The 15,544-nt window shown below is 47.9% G+C and overlaps 1 protein-coding gene across 1 annotated transcript in view; it reads right to left on the bottom strand.

Moving 5' to 3' along the window:
- Positions 1 to 928: 928 nt before the first annotated feature.
- The window catches only part of SNAPC4 (small nuclear RNA activating complex polypeptide 4), a 31,217-nt gene continuing 16,601 nt past the window's right edge, over positions 929 to 15,544 (bottom strand). The window contains exons 15-24 of the mRNA XM_053373620.1: positions 14,097 to 14,182; positions 12,009 to 12,440; positions 10,500 to 10,592; positions 9,139 to 9,367; positions 8,250 to 8,320; positions 6,651 to 6,758; positions 5,318 to 5,342; positions 2,640 to 4,234; positions 2,163 to 2,287; positions 929 to 1,279 (exon numbers count right to left, since the gene is read on the bottom strand). Of these exons, the coding sequence (XP_053229595.1) occupies positions 2,195 to 2,287; positions 2,640 to 4,234; positions 5,318 to 5,342; positions 6,651 to 6,758; positions 8,250 to 8,320; positions 9,139 to 9,367; positions 10,500 to 10,592; positions 12,009 to 12,440; positions 14,097 to 14,182 (2,732 nt within the window). The 3' untranslated portion in view covers positions 929 to 1,279; positions 2,163 to 2,194. The remainder of the gene's footprint in view (positions 1,280 to 2,162; positions 2,288 to 2,639; positions 4,235 to 5,317; positions 5,343 to 6,650; positions 6,759 to 8,249; positions 8,321 to 9,138; positions 9,368 to 10,499; positions 10,593 to 12,008; positions 12,441 to 14,096; positions 14,183 to 15,544) is intronic.

The raw sequence follows: 15,544 nt of genomic DNA, 5'->3' as shown, positions 1-15,544 counted from the left end.
TTTACATTATTAAAGTATGTATTATATAATGTTCAGGCCCAGGAGTAGCGCTCTTGACTGGGCTTCCTCCTCTACTTCCCTCTGCACATGTTCTCAGTTCATCCTCACTGGCTTCTTGCCAGCCAGTGGAATTTGGATCATAAATCATTTTCAGATTTGGGGCCTGACCAATATGATGAGCTTGCAGTAGGTTTCAGAAACAATTAGTGGGCAGAGCAGCTGCTTTGCATGCCTAAGGTCCCAGGTTCAACCACCAACGGGATCTAGGTAGGATTAGTGAAGACTACTTCTCTGAAACTGCCAGTCATTGCAAAAAAAAAACAAAAAACACCTTGTGCTAAATGGACTCTGCAAGGCAGTTTCCTACGTAATCACTTCAAACAGCTCTTTATTCAGAACCATGAGGATTAGCATCTTAGCTTTTTCTGGAGGGATTGCCCCTTAACTCACAAGAAAGCTCTGTGGGCAGAGGAGCTCCTTTGCATGCAGAAGGCGCCAGATTCAACCTCCAGGGGCAGCTCCATTTCTGGTAGGTAGAGAATCACACCCTCCCCCCCCAAAAAAAACCCAACCCTTGACAGCCACTGAGAATCCTGGTAGAGGTTTTTTTCTTTAGAAAACAGGAGTAAGAACTTTTTGCACAAAGCGTGCAAACCTTCCTCACTCCCCTCTTCTGTGGTCCAAATATTACAGAATCATAGAATTGTAGAGTTGTAAAGGTCCCCCAAGGGTCATCTAGTCCAACCCCCTTCAATGCAGAAACCACACTGGAAGATTTATTTTTTATTTATTTTTAGTTCATAGAATTTATTGCTTGATTGCAAAAAAAAGAAAAACAAAAAAAACCCTCATAGCAGTTTACAGGAAAACAACAAAATCAATTAAACATGTACAACAGTACAAATATACAAAACAAAAAAAAAAGATCCTCTGGTCTGGTATTTTTAAAGGGCATAACAATAGAGAACTATTTAAACCCCCACCACAGCCATCAACAAATCTTATAACGTTGGGCTTTATGGCTAATACATCTGTGGCTACCCAAAACAAAGGGGGCTGCTCTCCCACAGTGAATGAAAACTCCATTAATCAGTTGGAAAAGGAAAATATACAGGATAGTTCATTCTCTCCCACACAGAGGACCACAGACACAAAATTATTACAAATTAAGTATAAGTCACTGTGTAAACCAAAAGTGTTCCAAACTGGCGTGCTGAAGTATTGCTAGTGGTGGGGCTGAGGTAGACCACCCTCTCTGTCTCTGAGGTGTTGCAGATGCCTAAACAAAAAGCAGAGACAAAGATTCACACTTGGAATTACGCTAGAAGAAAGGTTGATGGGAAGGGTCAAAGCACTTATTACTGATGGAGAAACACTGGGAAGGGACGTAGCTCAGTGGCCGGAGCAGTGGTACCCAAAGTGGGCAATAACACCCCCCTGGAGAGCAGGGTGCTGCTAAGAGGCAAGGGGAAGGCAGAGGGCACCAGAGCTGATGATTTAAGACTCCTGCTAAGTGACTTTAAATCAGGCAATGGGAAACTTCATCCAGCTTTAAGAATTTACTGAACAGTGAATTTGTTCCTAAATGTGGTATCTAAGACTCCTAAGTGACTCTCAGACTTGAAAAGCTGGTATCACTGGATCAAGTTCATCAGTTTTGCTGAAGGTCTGATTTGATTCTGAATAAATGTACAATTAATTGTGACTGTTTCGAATCATGTAATTGTAGAATCAGAAGGGACCAAGGTCATTAGTCCAACCCCTGCAATGCAGGAATTGCAGCTAAACACCCCTGACAAATGGCCCTCCCAACCTTATCTTCCTTAGTGGGTTGTGCAAACCATTATTCCAAATAATGCTTTTTACAAGGTAGGGGCTCTGGAGATGAGTTGATGGAAAGCAGAAGGCAGGAACCACTGGGTTAGAGCACCTGCTTTGCATGCAGAAGGTCCCAGGCTAAACCCCACCAGTAGTGTTTCCAGACAGGAAATGGGGAGAAAAACCCTTAGGCATGAAACCCTGAACTGCCAGAGCTGCCTGTCAGTACAGACCACACTGAGCTAGATAAACGCCAAATACGTTCCAGTGTGCTAGCTTCACTCTTTTGTAAGTACATGCTTTCTGGGTGGAAGTGAGAAAACTCAGCCAAAAAGAGAAGGTACCTTGATCCAAGGAACTTCTGAGCTGATTCCTCTCACCGCTGCCTTTGCTTTTTCTCTAGCCGGGAGCTTCTCCGAACCCCAGAGGAACTGAGCTGGTCCAACTCTGCACTGCCCATGCCTGCCTCCTGCAAGAGAGAAAGAGAGAGAGGTGCATGAGATAATAATATAATTCTATTAAAATTATTGATGTGGTGGATGGGCTTGATGAAGTGACACTAATTTCCAAATTCCTGATTTAAAATCACTTAGCAGGAGTCTTAAATCACCACCTCCAGCACCCCACCACCACCTCCTTTCCTTTTAGCATCTCCCACCCCAAAGTAATCTCACTAACTCCCAGGAGATAGTGCTACTCACTTTGGAAACCACTGATATAAAGCCTAGAATCCTAAAACTGTATGGTTGAAAGGGACCCCATGGGTCATCTAGTCTAACCCCCCGCCTCAAGGATAAATTGTTTAAAATAAATAGGCTTACCTCCTGCTCCTCCACTGCCTCCCAGGGCTCACCCGCTGCTGCTCCACAGGATCCTGCCCCAGTCTCAGCACCTTCTTCTTCCTCTTCCTCGGACAGTGACAGTGACGCACACGGGTCTTCCTCCTGGCTGCTTTTGCCCCACTCGCTGCCTGATAGGGTTGTCGTCACCCTGGAAGGAGCCAGTGCTGCAAGGGCAGCTGGGAAGGTGAAGGTGGCCAGGAAGCGGCTTCTCAGGAGCTGGTAGGCAGGGTTGTCCTGGAGGTTCTGCTGCACCATTGCCCGAAGCTGGGTGTTGTGATCTGGCTGGCCAGGCCCCTCCACCTCCTCTCCAGAGGCCACGAGAGAATCCACGCTGTGCTCCAGGGCCCCTTTGTTCAGCAGCAGCATGGAGAGGGCTTTCAAGCTACACAGGAAAGCAGGCATGTAAGGCAGGCTAGGCTGCAGCATTGCTGGCCCTCCTTTGGCCCACTCCTTCGTCACCGCCGCTTCTTTGAGAGAGATGAAGCTGTAGTCAGGGGTGATCTTGTCCTGTTGCAGCGGGGCAGGGTGGGGTTGAACTACTGGGTCCTGGACGATTCCCAGGGTGGCAGGGTGGGAGCTGTCTCCGGAGACCTGGTTCTGGAGGGGTGCCGGCTTCACGTGAACAGGACAGGGCTGGGCATTGCCCAATGAAATGTCAGGCAAAGGGGGTGCCGTGGAGCACGAGGTGGCAGGCAGGAGAGGAGGCGACAGGCCACTCTGCTGAAAGCCCCTGTGGTTCTGTGGGCTGTCACAAGTAGCCACCGGGTGTTGCTTCTCTGGCACAAAGGCCACTGGAGCCATGCCTGCAGCATTTGGAACCATGAGAGCAGAAGATGCCTTGGCCACTTGGCCCAGGTTTTTGGGTGGTTCTTTTGTGGGTGGCGGTTGGTTTCCCTGGTTGGGAATGCTGACAATGGTCATGGGGACAAGGCCCTGCGTGGTCAAGACCCAGGTGATGGGAAGGACCTGCTGCCCGGGGACTGTGCTGGCCCCAGGCTGGGAGACCACTCCTGGTGGCGCCGGTGCTATGGGCACTGTGTTGGCTGGGCTCTGCTGGGAAACAACATGAGGCAGGCACAGAGCCCCCTGGATACCAGCAGGATTCAGAGAGGTGGGCAAATGGGTAGCTTGCCCTGCCGGTGCTGGGTGCGTCAAAGGCGCGGCAGTGCTTGTGCCGGTTGCAGCCTCCCTGCTGTCTTGATTGCCGTTCCCAGGGGGATCCTCTCCCCTCCCTGTTTCCGGAGATTTCACTTGACTTCCCAGCGATGGGACTGAGTGCACTGGAGGGAGTGCTGGCAATGGTGACCCCCTGGTGTATGGCAGCTGGCTTGCCACCTGGGCACCGACTGGAACCATTGGCTGCTGAATGATTACCGAGGGGTGCAGGAGAAGCTGTGGGACCTTCCGCTGCCTCTTCTCCCGCAGCAGTTCAGAGACAGTCTTGGGCTTGGACATTGGGCAACGCGGGGAAAGGGCCCTCTTCGAGGAAGCAGGAACCAGCCCCTCTTTGGCCTTCAGGGGGATGAGCTTCTTGCTTGGGTTTTGGACGGCCACCTGGACATTCCTGGACTGGGCTGGGCAAAGACAGAAGAATATAAATCCAGCATCCTGTTCTCGCAGTGGCCAAATGCCCTAAAAACCTTGGGATCAAGGTAGCCTGCCTCTGGGCCTGGAGGCTCCATAAGAAGCTATGGAGAGCCTGGCTGCTGGATTAGGCCAAAGGGGGCACATATAGTCCAGCATCCTCTCCTCACAGGGGCAGGTGTCATGGACCAGAAATTGGCTTCACCCGCTAAGCAGCAGCCTGAAGAGGCAGGAGGCAAAGTGACTTCACCTGCTGCTGAACAGCCTTCTTGTTCCTGATGTGAACCAGCAGGCTCCAGCTTTCTTAAGCAGAATTTCCAGCCTCAGTCAATTACTGGAAACAACATTTGTTGTCCCGGACAGACCTTGCTGCTTCTTGCTTTTCGTGACCTTGGACTCTCGGCTTTCTTGACCCCTGGACTATGTGAACTGAGATACTCCTCACCTTAGGACTAGACTGAACCTTGCATACGGATTCTGCCTCTAGGCAAATATCCCCCTGAGACTTGGCTGGTTGGCTGGCCTCTCCTGCTACTAAGCTCTGCCATGGCTGGGCCACACGGGACTATGGCAGCAACCAGGTGCCTCAACAGAAAGTCCACAAGCAGGACCAGAGCGCAACAGCAACTCTCCAGTTTTTGTTTGCCAGTCTAGGACCTGGGAGGCCCAAGTTAAAATCTCCCACATGGGCATGAAGTTCACTGGGTGTGACCTTGGGTCACAGTCACTGCCTCTCAGCCTAGCCTAACTCACAGGGTTATTGTGAGGGGGGTTAAATGGGATGAGAACTCTGCACACACCACCTTGAGCTTTTTGGAGGAAAGGTGGAATATAAATGAAATTCACAAAAGAGCAGCAAGGATGCTTCCGACGGCCGTGTTTTCCATGTGGAAAAAATGGCAGCCACTTTCTTCTCCCCTGATCAGGAAACAGGTTAATGGACCACTCCAGGCCAGGCCAAAGCAAGGGGTTTGCAAAAGAGGAGATGGGCAGCTCTTCCTAACCCGAAACACCATTGTGTAGACTGGCTGGACTGTCGAGACTAGTTTGGAACAACAGAAAAGGACAAATACCTTTTGGATCTTGCGCAGACGGGGCCTGCAAAAGAAGGGAACAATTAGTTGCTTTGGGTGGCAGGCGGCTTTGGCCCATGTCTACCTCCTTTCCAAGAATTTCTCCTGCCCAGTTACCAGTGAAACGGGTCTAGGGGCACTGAGGATGGAAGTTGGGAGTCCATCATCCTCAGCAAACAGAATGACCAATGGTCAGGGATGATGGGAGCTGTAGTGGTACTGATTTAAATAGGAAGGAGGCAGCTGTGTTATACCAAGTCAGATCCATTGCTCCATCCAGTTCAGTATTGTCTACACTGACTGGCAGGCAAAACTCTCTAGGGTTTCAGGCCAGGGTCTCTCCCAGCCCTACCTGGAACTGCCATTGGGGAGCTTCTGCATGTGAAGCAGGTGAACCACCCACAGGTCTATGTATCTAAGCCATAACAGAGCTTCAAGCAATCAACCCAAAGCCTAGTTGATCTGGAAAACTCATGATATTAGCTGCCATGAAGAGTGCGGCAGTCCCTGCTCGACAACCCCCAAGCTGATTCCAGCAATCAATGTTGTTCAAACGTTCTACAAATCATAAAACTGTAGAGTTGGGACCACAAAGATTCATCCAGCACCACTCCCTGCAATGCAAGAATCACAGCTCAATAATCCCTGACCGATGGTCACCCAACCTCTGCTTTAAAACCTCCAGTGAAGCATACAGACACAGCAGAGCTTGGAAAAGGAGATGTGGCAGAAATCACATAAAGCTGCCCTTGGGTTTGGTTTGGAAGCTCCAGTTGATAAAAGAATGCTGTGGCCAGATGGCTGGTGAGAAGTTCTGGTCGAGAACAGGGGACCCCCTTGTTAAAACGGCTGCACCAGCTGCCCATTTCCCATTGAACCAGGTCCTTGTATTAATTTATAAAGCTCTGATCAGTTTAGGTCCTTTATACCTCACGGATTGCCTTAACCCTTATAATATCACAGCTTGATCTCTGAGATAATCTACAGGAGCATCGTCAGTCATTCCTGAGTTGGTGAGGCTTACTTGACAGCAGCAACAACAAAGTGAAACTTGAGTGCCATTGGCCCAGTCCTGTGGAACTCTCTGCCACTAGAGATTCAGAAGGCACCTTCTGTGCCAGCTTTTAAATGCCTGCTGAAAACTTCACTATTCCTCCAGGCTTATGCAGGCAATTAGGAAGACATTCTTCCACACTGGTTAGGTGAGGTCTGTTTTTAACTTTTCAAAGCATTTTTTTCTTGTGTGGTTTAATGTCTGTTTGTTTGCTGTAAACCACTTTGATAGATTTTTTTTAATGGCACAAATATTTTTATGATTAAATAGAAATCATACCTGCTCTGTCTTCTCTGCCTCCCCAATGGCAGACTTCAGCAGCTCCCTCTGCCGCGTCTTCCTCCTGTGGATGACTTTCATGCAGCCATGGATGTCAATCTGGAGCAGCTGCAAGAGTCCCACAGGCAGAGTCAGACTAAGCAGAGAAAAGGCAGGCTCAAAAGAAAGCAAATAATCCAAAGTAGCTCACGCTTGGTGATGGCAAGAACGTAAAAGCCCTGCAGCCAAGGCGACCCATCTAGTCCAGCAACCTGTTCTCACAGTGGTGAACCAGATTCCTCAATGGGAAGAAGCCCACAAGCAGGAACTGAGCATAACAGCAGCAATTCTCCCCACTCGTCATTCCCAGCAGCTGGCATTCAGAGACATGACCTGCCTTGCACACTGGAGTCAGTATATATAAAACCTAAGAAGAGTCTGGCTGTGAGATTAGGCCAAGGGTGATCTATCTGGTCCAGAACCATCCTAAAAACTTAGGAATCAAAATAGACTGCCTCTGGACAGTCAGCACATGGCTGCTGGATCAGCACAATTTAGTCCAGCATCCTATCCTCACAGGGGCCACCCAAAATATATTAAAAAAATAATAATTGTCCAGTAGCACCTTAGAGATCAACTAAGTTTGTTCTGGGTATAAGCTTTTGTGTGCATGCACACTTCTTCAGATACACTGAAACAGAAGTTACCAAACCCTTATATATAGTGGGATGGTGGGGTTTTTCTCAGAAGGGTAGTAGGAGATGGGTGAGTGACTCAATGGGTAGGATAAACCTGTGACTGTTAATGATTGCAGTGAATCCTACAAGAAAAAGCAAGGGATAGTATGCAGATGATTAGCATATGTAATGAGACAGGAATCCAATACCCATTGAGTCAATGCATCTCCTACTACCCTTCTGAGAAAAACCCCACCCTGCCCTCCCACTATATATGTTTGGTGACTTCTGTTTCACTGTATCTGAAGAAGTGTGCATGCACATGAAAACTTATACCCAGAACAAACTTAGTTGGTTGCTAGGGTGCTACTGGACAATTTTTTTACTTTTTTAATATATTTTGACTGCATCAGACCAACACGGCTACCTACCTGAATCAGGGGCCGGCCAGACACCTCAAAGGGAAGCCCCCAAGCAGGACCCAAGGACAACAGCAATGCTCCCCACCTGCAATTCCCATAAAGTGGAATTCAGAAACATTTACTGCCTCCAACAGTGGAGGTAATTCATTGTCATTGTGGCTAGTAGCCACTGTGAGGCAAATAGACTAAGACTGAGCACCATCCAAGTTGGTAGAAATGACTACATCTTGTGGTGCAATGGGTTAGTGCACCTGCCTGTTAAACCAGAAGGCTGGTAAGTTCAAGCCCACCCAGGGTTGCTCTGGGCAGGATTACTGCAATGCAGGGGGTTAAACTAGATGACCCTCCGGCCAACTCTACAATTCTATGATTCTAACTGTGCCCTGTCATTCCATAGTGGTCTTTCCTCTGAAGATGTCTAGAAAACACGTCAAGGAGCCTTAGCTGATTACCAGACTCTCCACTAAACTAATTCTGGTGATACACACATCATTCCCACAGAACTCCCCCCCCACACACACCTGGATGAAGAGGGTGAAGAGGGGTGTGCTTGTGAGGCAGGCAGCCTGCAGCTGCTTGGAGATTAATTCCACTGGAAAGAAAGAAAAAAGTGAGAGTCCATCAACAGGACCAGAACCTTGAGCCAAAAAGAAAAAACACTCCTCCTCTCTTCATGCCATGCTTCTCATTGCTCAAACTAAAATATTATGTCTGTAGGGATAAAAAAAAATTAAGAACATAAGAGCTTGCTGCACCTGGCCAGTGGCCCATCTAGTCCAGCCTGTTGTTCTCACAATGGCCACCCACACTGCCCTATGGGAAGCCCACAAGCAGGAGTTGAGCACAGGAGCCCTCCCCCCTCCTGTGGCTTCAAGCAACTGATATTCAAAGGCCCACTGTTCTGTCAGTGGAGGCAAAGAATAGCGACCCTGGCTAGTAGCCATCGAAAGCCCTCTCCTCCATGAATCTGTCCAATCCTCCTTTAAAGCCATCCAGGTTGCCTCATCTGGGAGTAAACTCCACAGTTTAATTCTGTACTGCATGAAGAAGGACTTGATCTGTCCTCAATCTTCAAACATTCAGCTTCATTGGATGTCTGAGTGCTAGCACTGTGAGAGGGTGAATAACTTTTCTCTCTCCACTTTCTCCATGCTGTGCATCACTTTATAAACTTCTATCATGTTGCCTTGTATATACCTTTTCTCTAAAAAACAACATCCAAATTATAGGGGAGTCACTCTGTCCCCTTGATCTGAAATGTTTTGCTATGTGTGTGAAGTTAAGCTTTCCCAAGAAAGGGCTTAACCATCATGTATCCATCATTCACTTGTGCACACACACACACACACACACTTCAGTCAAATACAGAAGAAGAAGAAGAATCTGCTCAGAAGTTGCTGGTGGTCGGACCTTTAGACCTATGAGCAGCTTCTGTCTTGAGGCGCTGGGCCCAGTCCTGGACCAGGCTCCCAGCCCAGGGAATCACGGCCACCATCAGGCGTCGGAAAAGGGTGGTCTTCAATATCCCATCCTTCTGTCCCTTCTGGGGCTGGCCTCCTTCTCTGCTGGCTGGTGCCAAGGATTTTGCAATAGATGTTTGGGATGTGAAGGCAAAACGCTTCTTCCTGTTGATTTCTTGCTGTGGAAAGAGAGAGATAGAGAGGAGTAAATCCTGTCCTCTGCCCGAAGGATACTCAGGTCCACTAGGGCCACAACGGCTCATTTCTAGAGAGACCTGAAAGGAGCCAACACTTTTCAGCATTCAAAAGTTTGGGAAGTGGCTTTACTATAAAAGCTGATCAACAACCTACGCACTTCCAGGTCACCAAGGAAAAAGGATAAATTTGCAGAGAGAGGTCTGGTATGATTACATATGCCAATAAGGAAAAACATGGACAAAAGTTTGTTCAGTCTTCTAATTTTATTGTACCAGCCTGATGCGTGTTCCTCTTGTTGTTGCTTGCCCAATGAGGTGTTTTCTTTAATCTGCTTTAATTGTAAATATTAAAAAGAAAAGAGGGAGGCAGAACCATGTATGCCATTTTGAGCTCTTTAGGGAGAAACAGTAGGTTATAAATTTAATAAATAAACTCTGGAATACAGTATGTTTAAAACTGTTGAAACCTGCCTTGAAAGCAAAAGGGTATCTTGGTGGAAATGGAAATGAAACAAACTCATCCAACTAAGCAGGCCTTGCTAAAAGACATTTGAACATATTTTTAAAAACAACAATAACATGCTCACATGGGGGAAGGTATGAAGCCCACTGCCCCATCATGCCGGCTTAAATCCGAAGCCCAACAGCCAATCTGAACTGAATGCCTCTAAATATCATCAGACATGTTGGCAAGAAAAGTATGGGGATCTATCTATCTAATCTACTGCATTTATATCCCAACTTTGCCCCCAAGGAGCTCAAGGTGGCATACATGGTTCTGTCCCCCTCCTCCACAACAACTCTGTGAGACAGGTTAGGCTGAAAGGCAGTGACTGTGACCCAGTCAGTGTCAAAGCAGAGTGGAATTTGAACCTGGTCTCTCCCAGGTCCTAGTTCTCTTTTAATCCCCACAACAACCCTGAGAGGTAGGTTGAGAGGCAATGACTGTGACCCAAGGTCACTGTGTGAGCTTCATGGCTGAATGGGGGGATTTGAACCCTTGTCCCTAGTCTGACACTCTAACCACTTCACTACACTGTCTCTCAAGGGAAGTTCCTTATCCTAAACCTAAGAGAGCCAGGAGGAGCTTCTGAACCATGGGAGGGAGACTTACGTTTCTCCGCTGCAACTCATAGCTGTTTCTCCTCAACACACATTTCACATAAGCCAAAGACACCCTCCAGGAGTCCTTCATCCTCCTGGGATTCTGCAAACAAAACAGGAAGGAGAAACACCCATCAACACCCATCAGCCACACACAGATCCCAATCTATTTTCATTTAAGGGAAAGAAAGTCCTAGACAGAAAATCTTTATATTTTCAAAAGAATTGGTCTTATATATGATATTGGTAGCTCAAATTGTCATTACAACTCAGCAGAAAATAGCCCAAAATCTTACACGGGATACTTGGTACCACTCACTCTGGAATACAGTTATAACAGAGAAAATAATAATACTTAATTGGATATTTTAATGAGGACTAGAACCTCCAGGCACCTTTTATAGATATGGAATTCCTTTATGACCCTCATAACACTTAGCAATGCACCCTCTAAGCCACTGCAATCTGCCAAATCCAATAGCAGAATTCTTGGTAAAGGCAGCATTCTGTGCCTCTTTTCTCTTACAAGTCACTTCACTGATTTCCTAGTATTGATAAAGAGTGACTCTCCATGGAGAAAAATCTCCTCAGGAAAATCTGAGTGACAACAGAGGCCTGTCACCTGACCTGCATTGGGAGCAAGGCAATATGGGAACTGGAGGGGCCACCTTCCCACTACAGGGTAAGTGCAGCTCAGAATCTGCATATTCCTACCTAGTGGAGTGAGTGGGAGGGACAAGATCCCCTCCTCTCTGTATGAAAATAATAACATGAGCACAAAAAGTGATCTTGTGGGCCTGGAAGAAATGGAGAAATGGACCAGCTGCAGAAAGCTTTTCCCTGCCTGATAGCAGAAAGGTCATTGGGATTTGCCACAGGAGGGGAAGCCAGCTCATTTACAGGTCTGGGTTTGATTCCATACAGGACGAGGTACTGGAAAGAAGTTTCTCCCTCTGCCTTTTCTTGAGCAATGAACAGATGCAGAAGGAACTTTGCTTCATATACATACAAAGCTGGTCGTTTCCCTTTAACATGAAGTAAGTTTCTAATCCTCGTGGCTCTGAGGAACAAAGGAAGCTGCTTTCTACGGAGTCAAACCCTGGAGTCTCTCTGGCTCAGCACTGTCTCTACACTGACTAGCAGCGGCTCTCCAGGGTTACAGGTAGGGAGCATTCTCTAAGCACTGAAGTGCAGCCCTTCCTCTCAGCATAAAGACTATAACAATCCTCAAGGTTCTGAAGGATGGCCTGAATTGAACAGAAATATAGGAATCTGCCTTGGACTGAGTCAGACGGAATATGTCCACTGAGATCAGTTTTTTCAACCAGCAGCAATTGCTCTCCAGGGCTTCAGGCAGGGGTTTCCCCCAGCCCTACCATTGGGTACTGAACCTACACGCAAAGCAGACACTTACCAGATACAGCCTTTCCCCTAAAACTAAAGTAAGGTCCTGGTTCTGAAGAAACAGAAACCTGGGCCAGATGCTCTGCCTCTGAGCCAGGGCCCCTTCCCCACGTACCTTGCTGCCTTCCTCCACCAAGCTCTCCTTTGCTCCAATCAGGGAAGGGGGCAAATCACTGGGAGGAGCAGTGGCAGGGGGAGAAGCCTCTGCCTTCTGGGGCTGCTCTTCCTCCTCCCCTGCCTTCAGGACCCTGGGGAACATCCCATGCTTCTGGTCTACGTTGAAGCCCTTGGACAGCAGCGTGACAGAGGCCAGGTTCTCTGATGATATGCCCTTCCTGGTAGGTACCCAGAGGTCAATGCTGGGCACCTCCCAGTGCCCACCAGCCATGGCCTTGTGGGTCCTGGCTGCCTCGTCCTCCACACTCTCCTCCTCTTCCTCCTCCAGGGACAGCTCTAGGTCAGAATCTTCGCTGCTGGACAAGCAGAGGCTGGGCTGCCGGGGCTTTCGGTGGGTGCAGCCCTCTTGCTTCGGCTTCCGCCTCCTCTTCTGGAAACAAGAGACAGAAAAAACAGCAACCTCAGAATAATCGCAAGAACAGCTGCAATGGCCAGTTCACATTTCAAGAGGCGTTGGTGGCATAGTGGTTAGAGCGATGGTTTCCACAGAGGGCAATGAGATACCATAGGGGGGAACTAAGAGGCAAGGAGGTGTAGGGGGGCGCTGGAGGTGGAAATAATAGGTATCAGACTTTAAAAGCTGGCGCCCCTAGATCAAATTCATCAATTTTGCTGGAATAATTAAACAAGATGGGTTCAATCTGATTTTGAATAAACATGCAGTCAACTGTGACGGTTTTGATCTTATTGGGCGATTATCTTTTTTAATTGGCTGTGCAGCATACATGGCACACATAGCTTTAGATAAATTCATGGAGTAGAGTAGAGTCCCTCATACAGAGCACAGTTAACTAAACTCCAACAGGAGACAGTGATGGCCCCCAACATAGACAGCTTCAAAGGAGGATTAGAGAAATTCATGGAAGAAAAAGCTATCAGTACCACTAGCCACTATGGCTATGCTCTGCCTCTATGGTCAGAGGGAGTAATGCTTCTGAATACCATATTTTATTATTTCAGGGAAGGGCTAAAGCTCAGTGGTAGAGCATTTTACGTGCAGTAAGCCATCCAGAGTGGCTAGGGAAACCCAGCCAGATGGGTGGGGAATAAATATTTTTTTTAAAAAAATATATTTTAAAAATCTGCTTTGCATGCAAAAGGTCCCAGGAAGGATCTCTATGACTGGAACCCTGGGGAGCCCCTGCTGCCAGTCAGCATCAACAATACTGAGCTAGATGGTCCAAAGGCATCATCAGAATAAGGCAGTTTCCAAGCTGACTGCACTCTTTCCCCACCCTGCCTTGGTAACCTAGGGATGTGGGTGAACAAACTGCTGAAATGAGCTCTATGTGGGGCTACCCTTGAAAATTGCAGAGAAGGTTCTACCTCCCTTGTTGGAAGAGTAAATGCCTCTAAATAACAGTTCCTGGGGATCCCATGTGGGGAGAGCAGTGCTGCTGCGCTCAGGTCCTGCTTGTGGACTTCCATTGGGATATTTGGGTGGCCACCTTCAAGACAAGATGATGGGCTGTGATGGGCCCCCTTTGGCCTTATCCAGCAGCCAAGCTTTTCTTAAGGTGGCCTGTCATGACAGCAGAACCTTCATGCTCAGGGACACTATACTGTGGTACCTTGGGTTACATACGCTTCAGGTTACATACGCTTCAGATTACAGACTCTGCTAACCCTGAAATAGTACCTCGGGTTAAGAACTTTGCTTCAGGATGAGAACATAAATCGTGCTCAGGCGGCGCAGCAGCAGCGGGAGGCCCCATTAGCTAAAGTGGTGCTTCAGGTTAAGAACAGTTTCAGGTTAAGAACTGACCTCCGGAACGAATTAAGTACTTAACCTGAGGTACCACTGTACCTCTGAATACTGGACAATGGGGAACAACAGTCAGAGAGTTGCTATTTCACTCAGGTTCTGCTTGGGGGTTTCCCATTGGGGCATCTGGCTGGCCCCTGTGAGGACTGGATGCTGGGCTGGATGACTGCCATTGACCTTATGCAGATGGCTCTGCTTATATGTTTTTATATTTATGGGAGCACTTCTAAATCCCAAAAGGACCCTAGAAGTTGAACTTACCCGATAGCCCAGCAAAACTTTCCACTTGCTGAGGCACTGAGTCCCTGAGCGATGGGGCAACTCTGATGCTATCTTTGCCCAGCGACCTTTAGGAAGAAGAAGAAGCAGGTCAGCTATTTCACTCACCATAAAACACCTGCACTGGGGAGTTGTTGGTGTTGCTGAACTACTACAACTCCTCTCCTCCTCCCTGGTCATATGCAAAGCTTGCTAAGACTGATGAGAGTTGTGGCCAAGCAACATCCAGGGGGCTAAAGGATCCCAGCACCTGGTATATCTTAGAATCTTAGAAGTATAGAGTTGGAAGGGTTCCCAAGGGTCCTCTAGCCCAACCCCCTGCAATGCAGAAATCACGACTAAAGCATCCCTGACAGATGGTCATCCAACCGATGCTTAAAAACCACCAATGAAGCAGGCTGAGGGGACATGTAGCATGACAATAGTGCAGCACGACTACTGTTACTATTATTCAGATGCATGACCTCAACAAGCCTAGGACAAATCCCCATGAACCTGCTAATGTGGGCAGCAGGAATACGAATAATGATAGGTCTGGGAAAGAGGAGATACTGGCCTTTCTACAGGAGGAATCCCCAGTAAGGGACTCACCCAACCAAGAAAGGCGTTTGCAGACCAAGGGACTGGATCCAACTACATGCTGAATCAACATGTATGACACTATATTTCATCATCACCTCTGCCCACAGAACAGACTTTGCCCACAGTTATGTAGGAGGAGCAAGCAAGATCAGAAACTACACAGATGTCTGGTGATGGTCTGAACTCAATCAGGAGATGCACACTGGGAAGCCGGTCACCCCGAGCGCTGAGCTGCAATTGCCCCCAGCCGAGGACCAAGCAGAAACCTTCCCGATAGATAACACAATGCCAAACTTGCCGGATGAATCACAAACTGTTAAGCAACCTATTCTCCCACCTGTGTTCCAGGACTGCCTCAAAGCCCATCTGCAAGAAGTTAATATTTTAGTTCCTCAACCTTCATCTTGCCCCGCAAATGCTGACTTGGCTATGCCAGCACTAGAGGACACCTCAACAGAAGAAGAACTCCCGGGAATGATTTCTGGGACACACATTCCCCTCGATGCTCTGTCCTAGCGATCTCGCCCCCAAAATTGGCTACTTGACTTTGAACAAGGAGTTGACAGCAGACAGTTCAAGAAGTGCCAACACTAGGGACCATGGTCTAACAACTGGCGCCCCTGAGGCACTAGAGGAATTGCTACAGGTTCCACCTGGGGCCCCTAGTGATAGCCAATCTAATGACTGCCACTTGCGCCAAGGTGGGGAACCCAGTGCAACATTCTTCCCTGAAGTTGCTATTGTGGAATGTGGCAGGATAGTCCTCAAAGTTATGCTATCCTGACCTTGTTAAGTTAATAAGAGAGCAGGATATAGTTTGTTTACAAGAAACTTGGTCAGCACGGCAC

The sequence above is a fragment of the Podarcis raffonei genome, chromosome Z (assembly GCF_027172205.1).
Source record: "Podarcis raffonei isolate rPodRaf1 chromosome Z, rPodRaf1.pri, whole genome shotgun sequence".
Lineage (NCBI taxonomy): Eukaryota > Metazoa > Chordata > Lepidosauria > Squamata > Lacertidae > Podarcis > Podarcis raffonei.
This window is presented reverse-complemented; position numbering and strand designations above follow the sequence as displayed.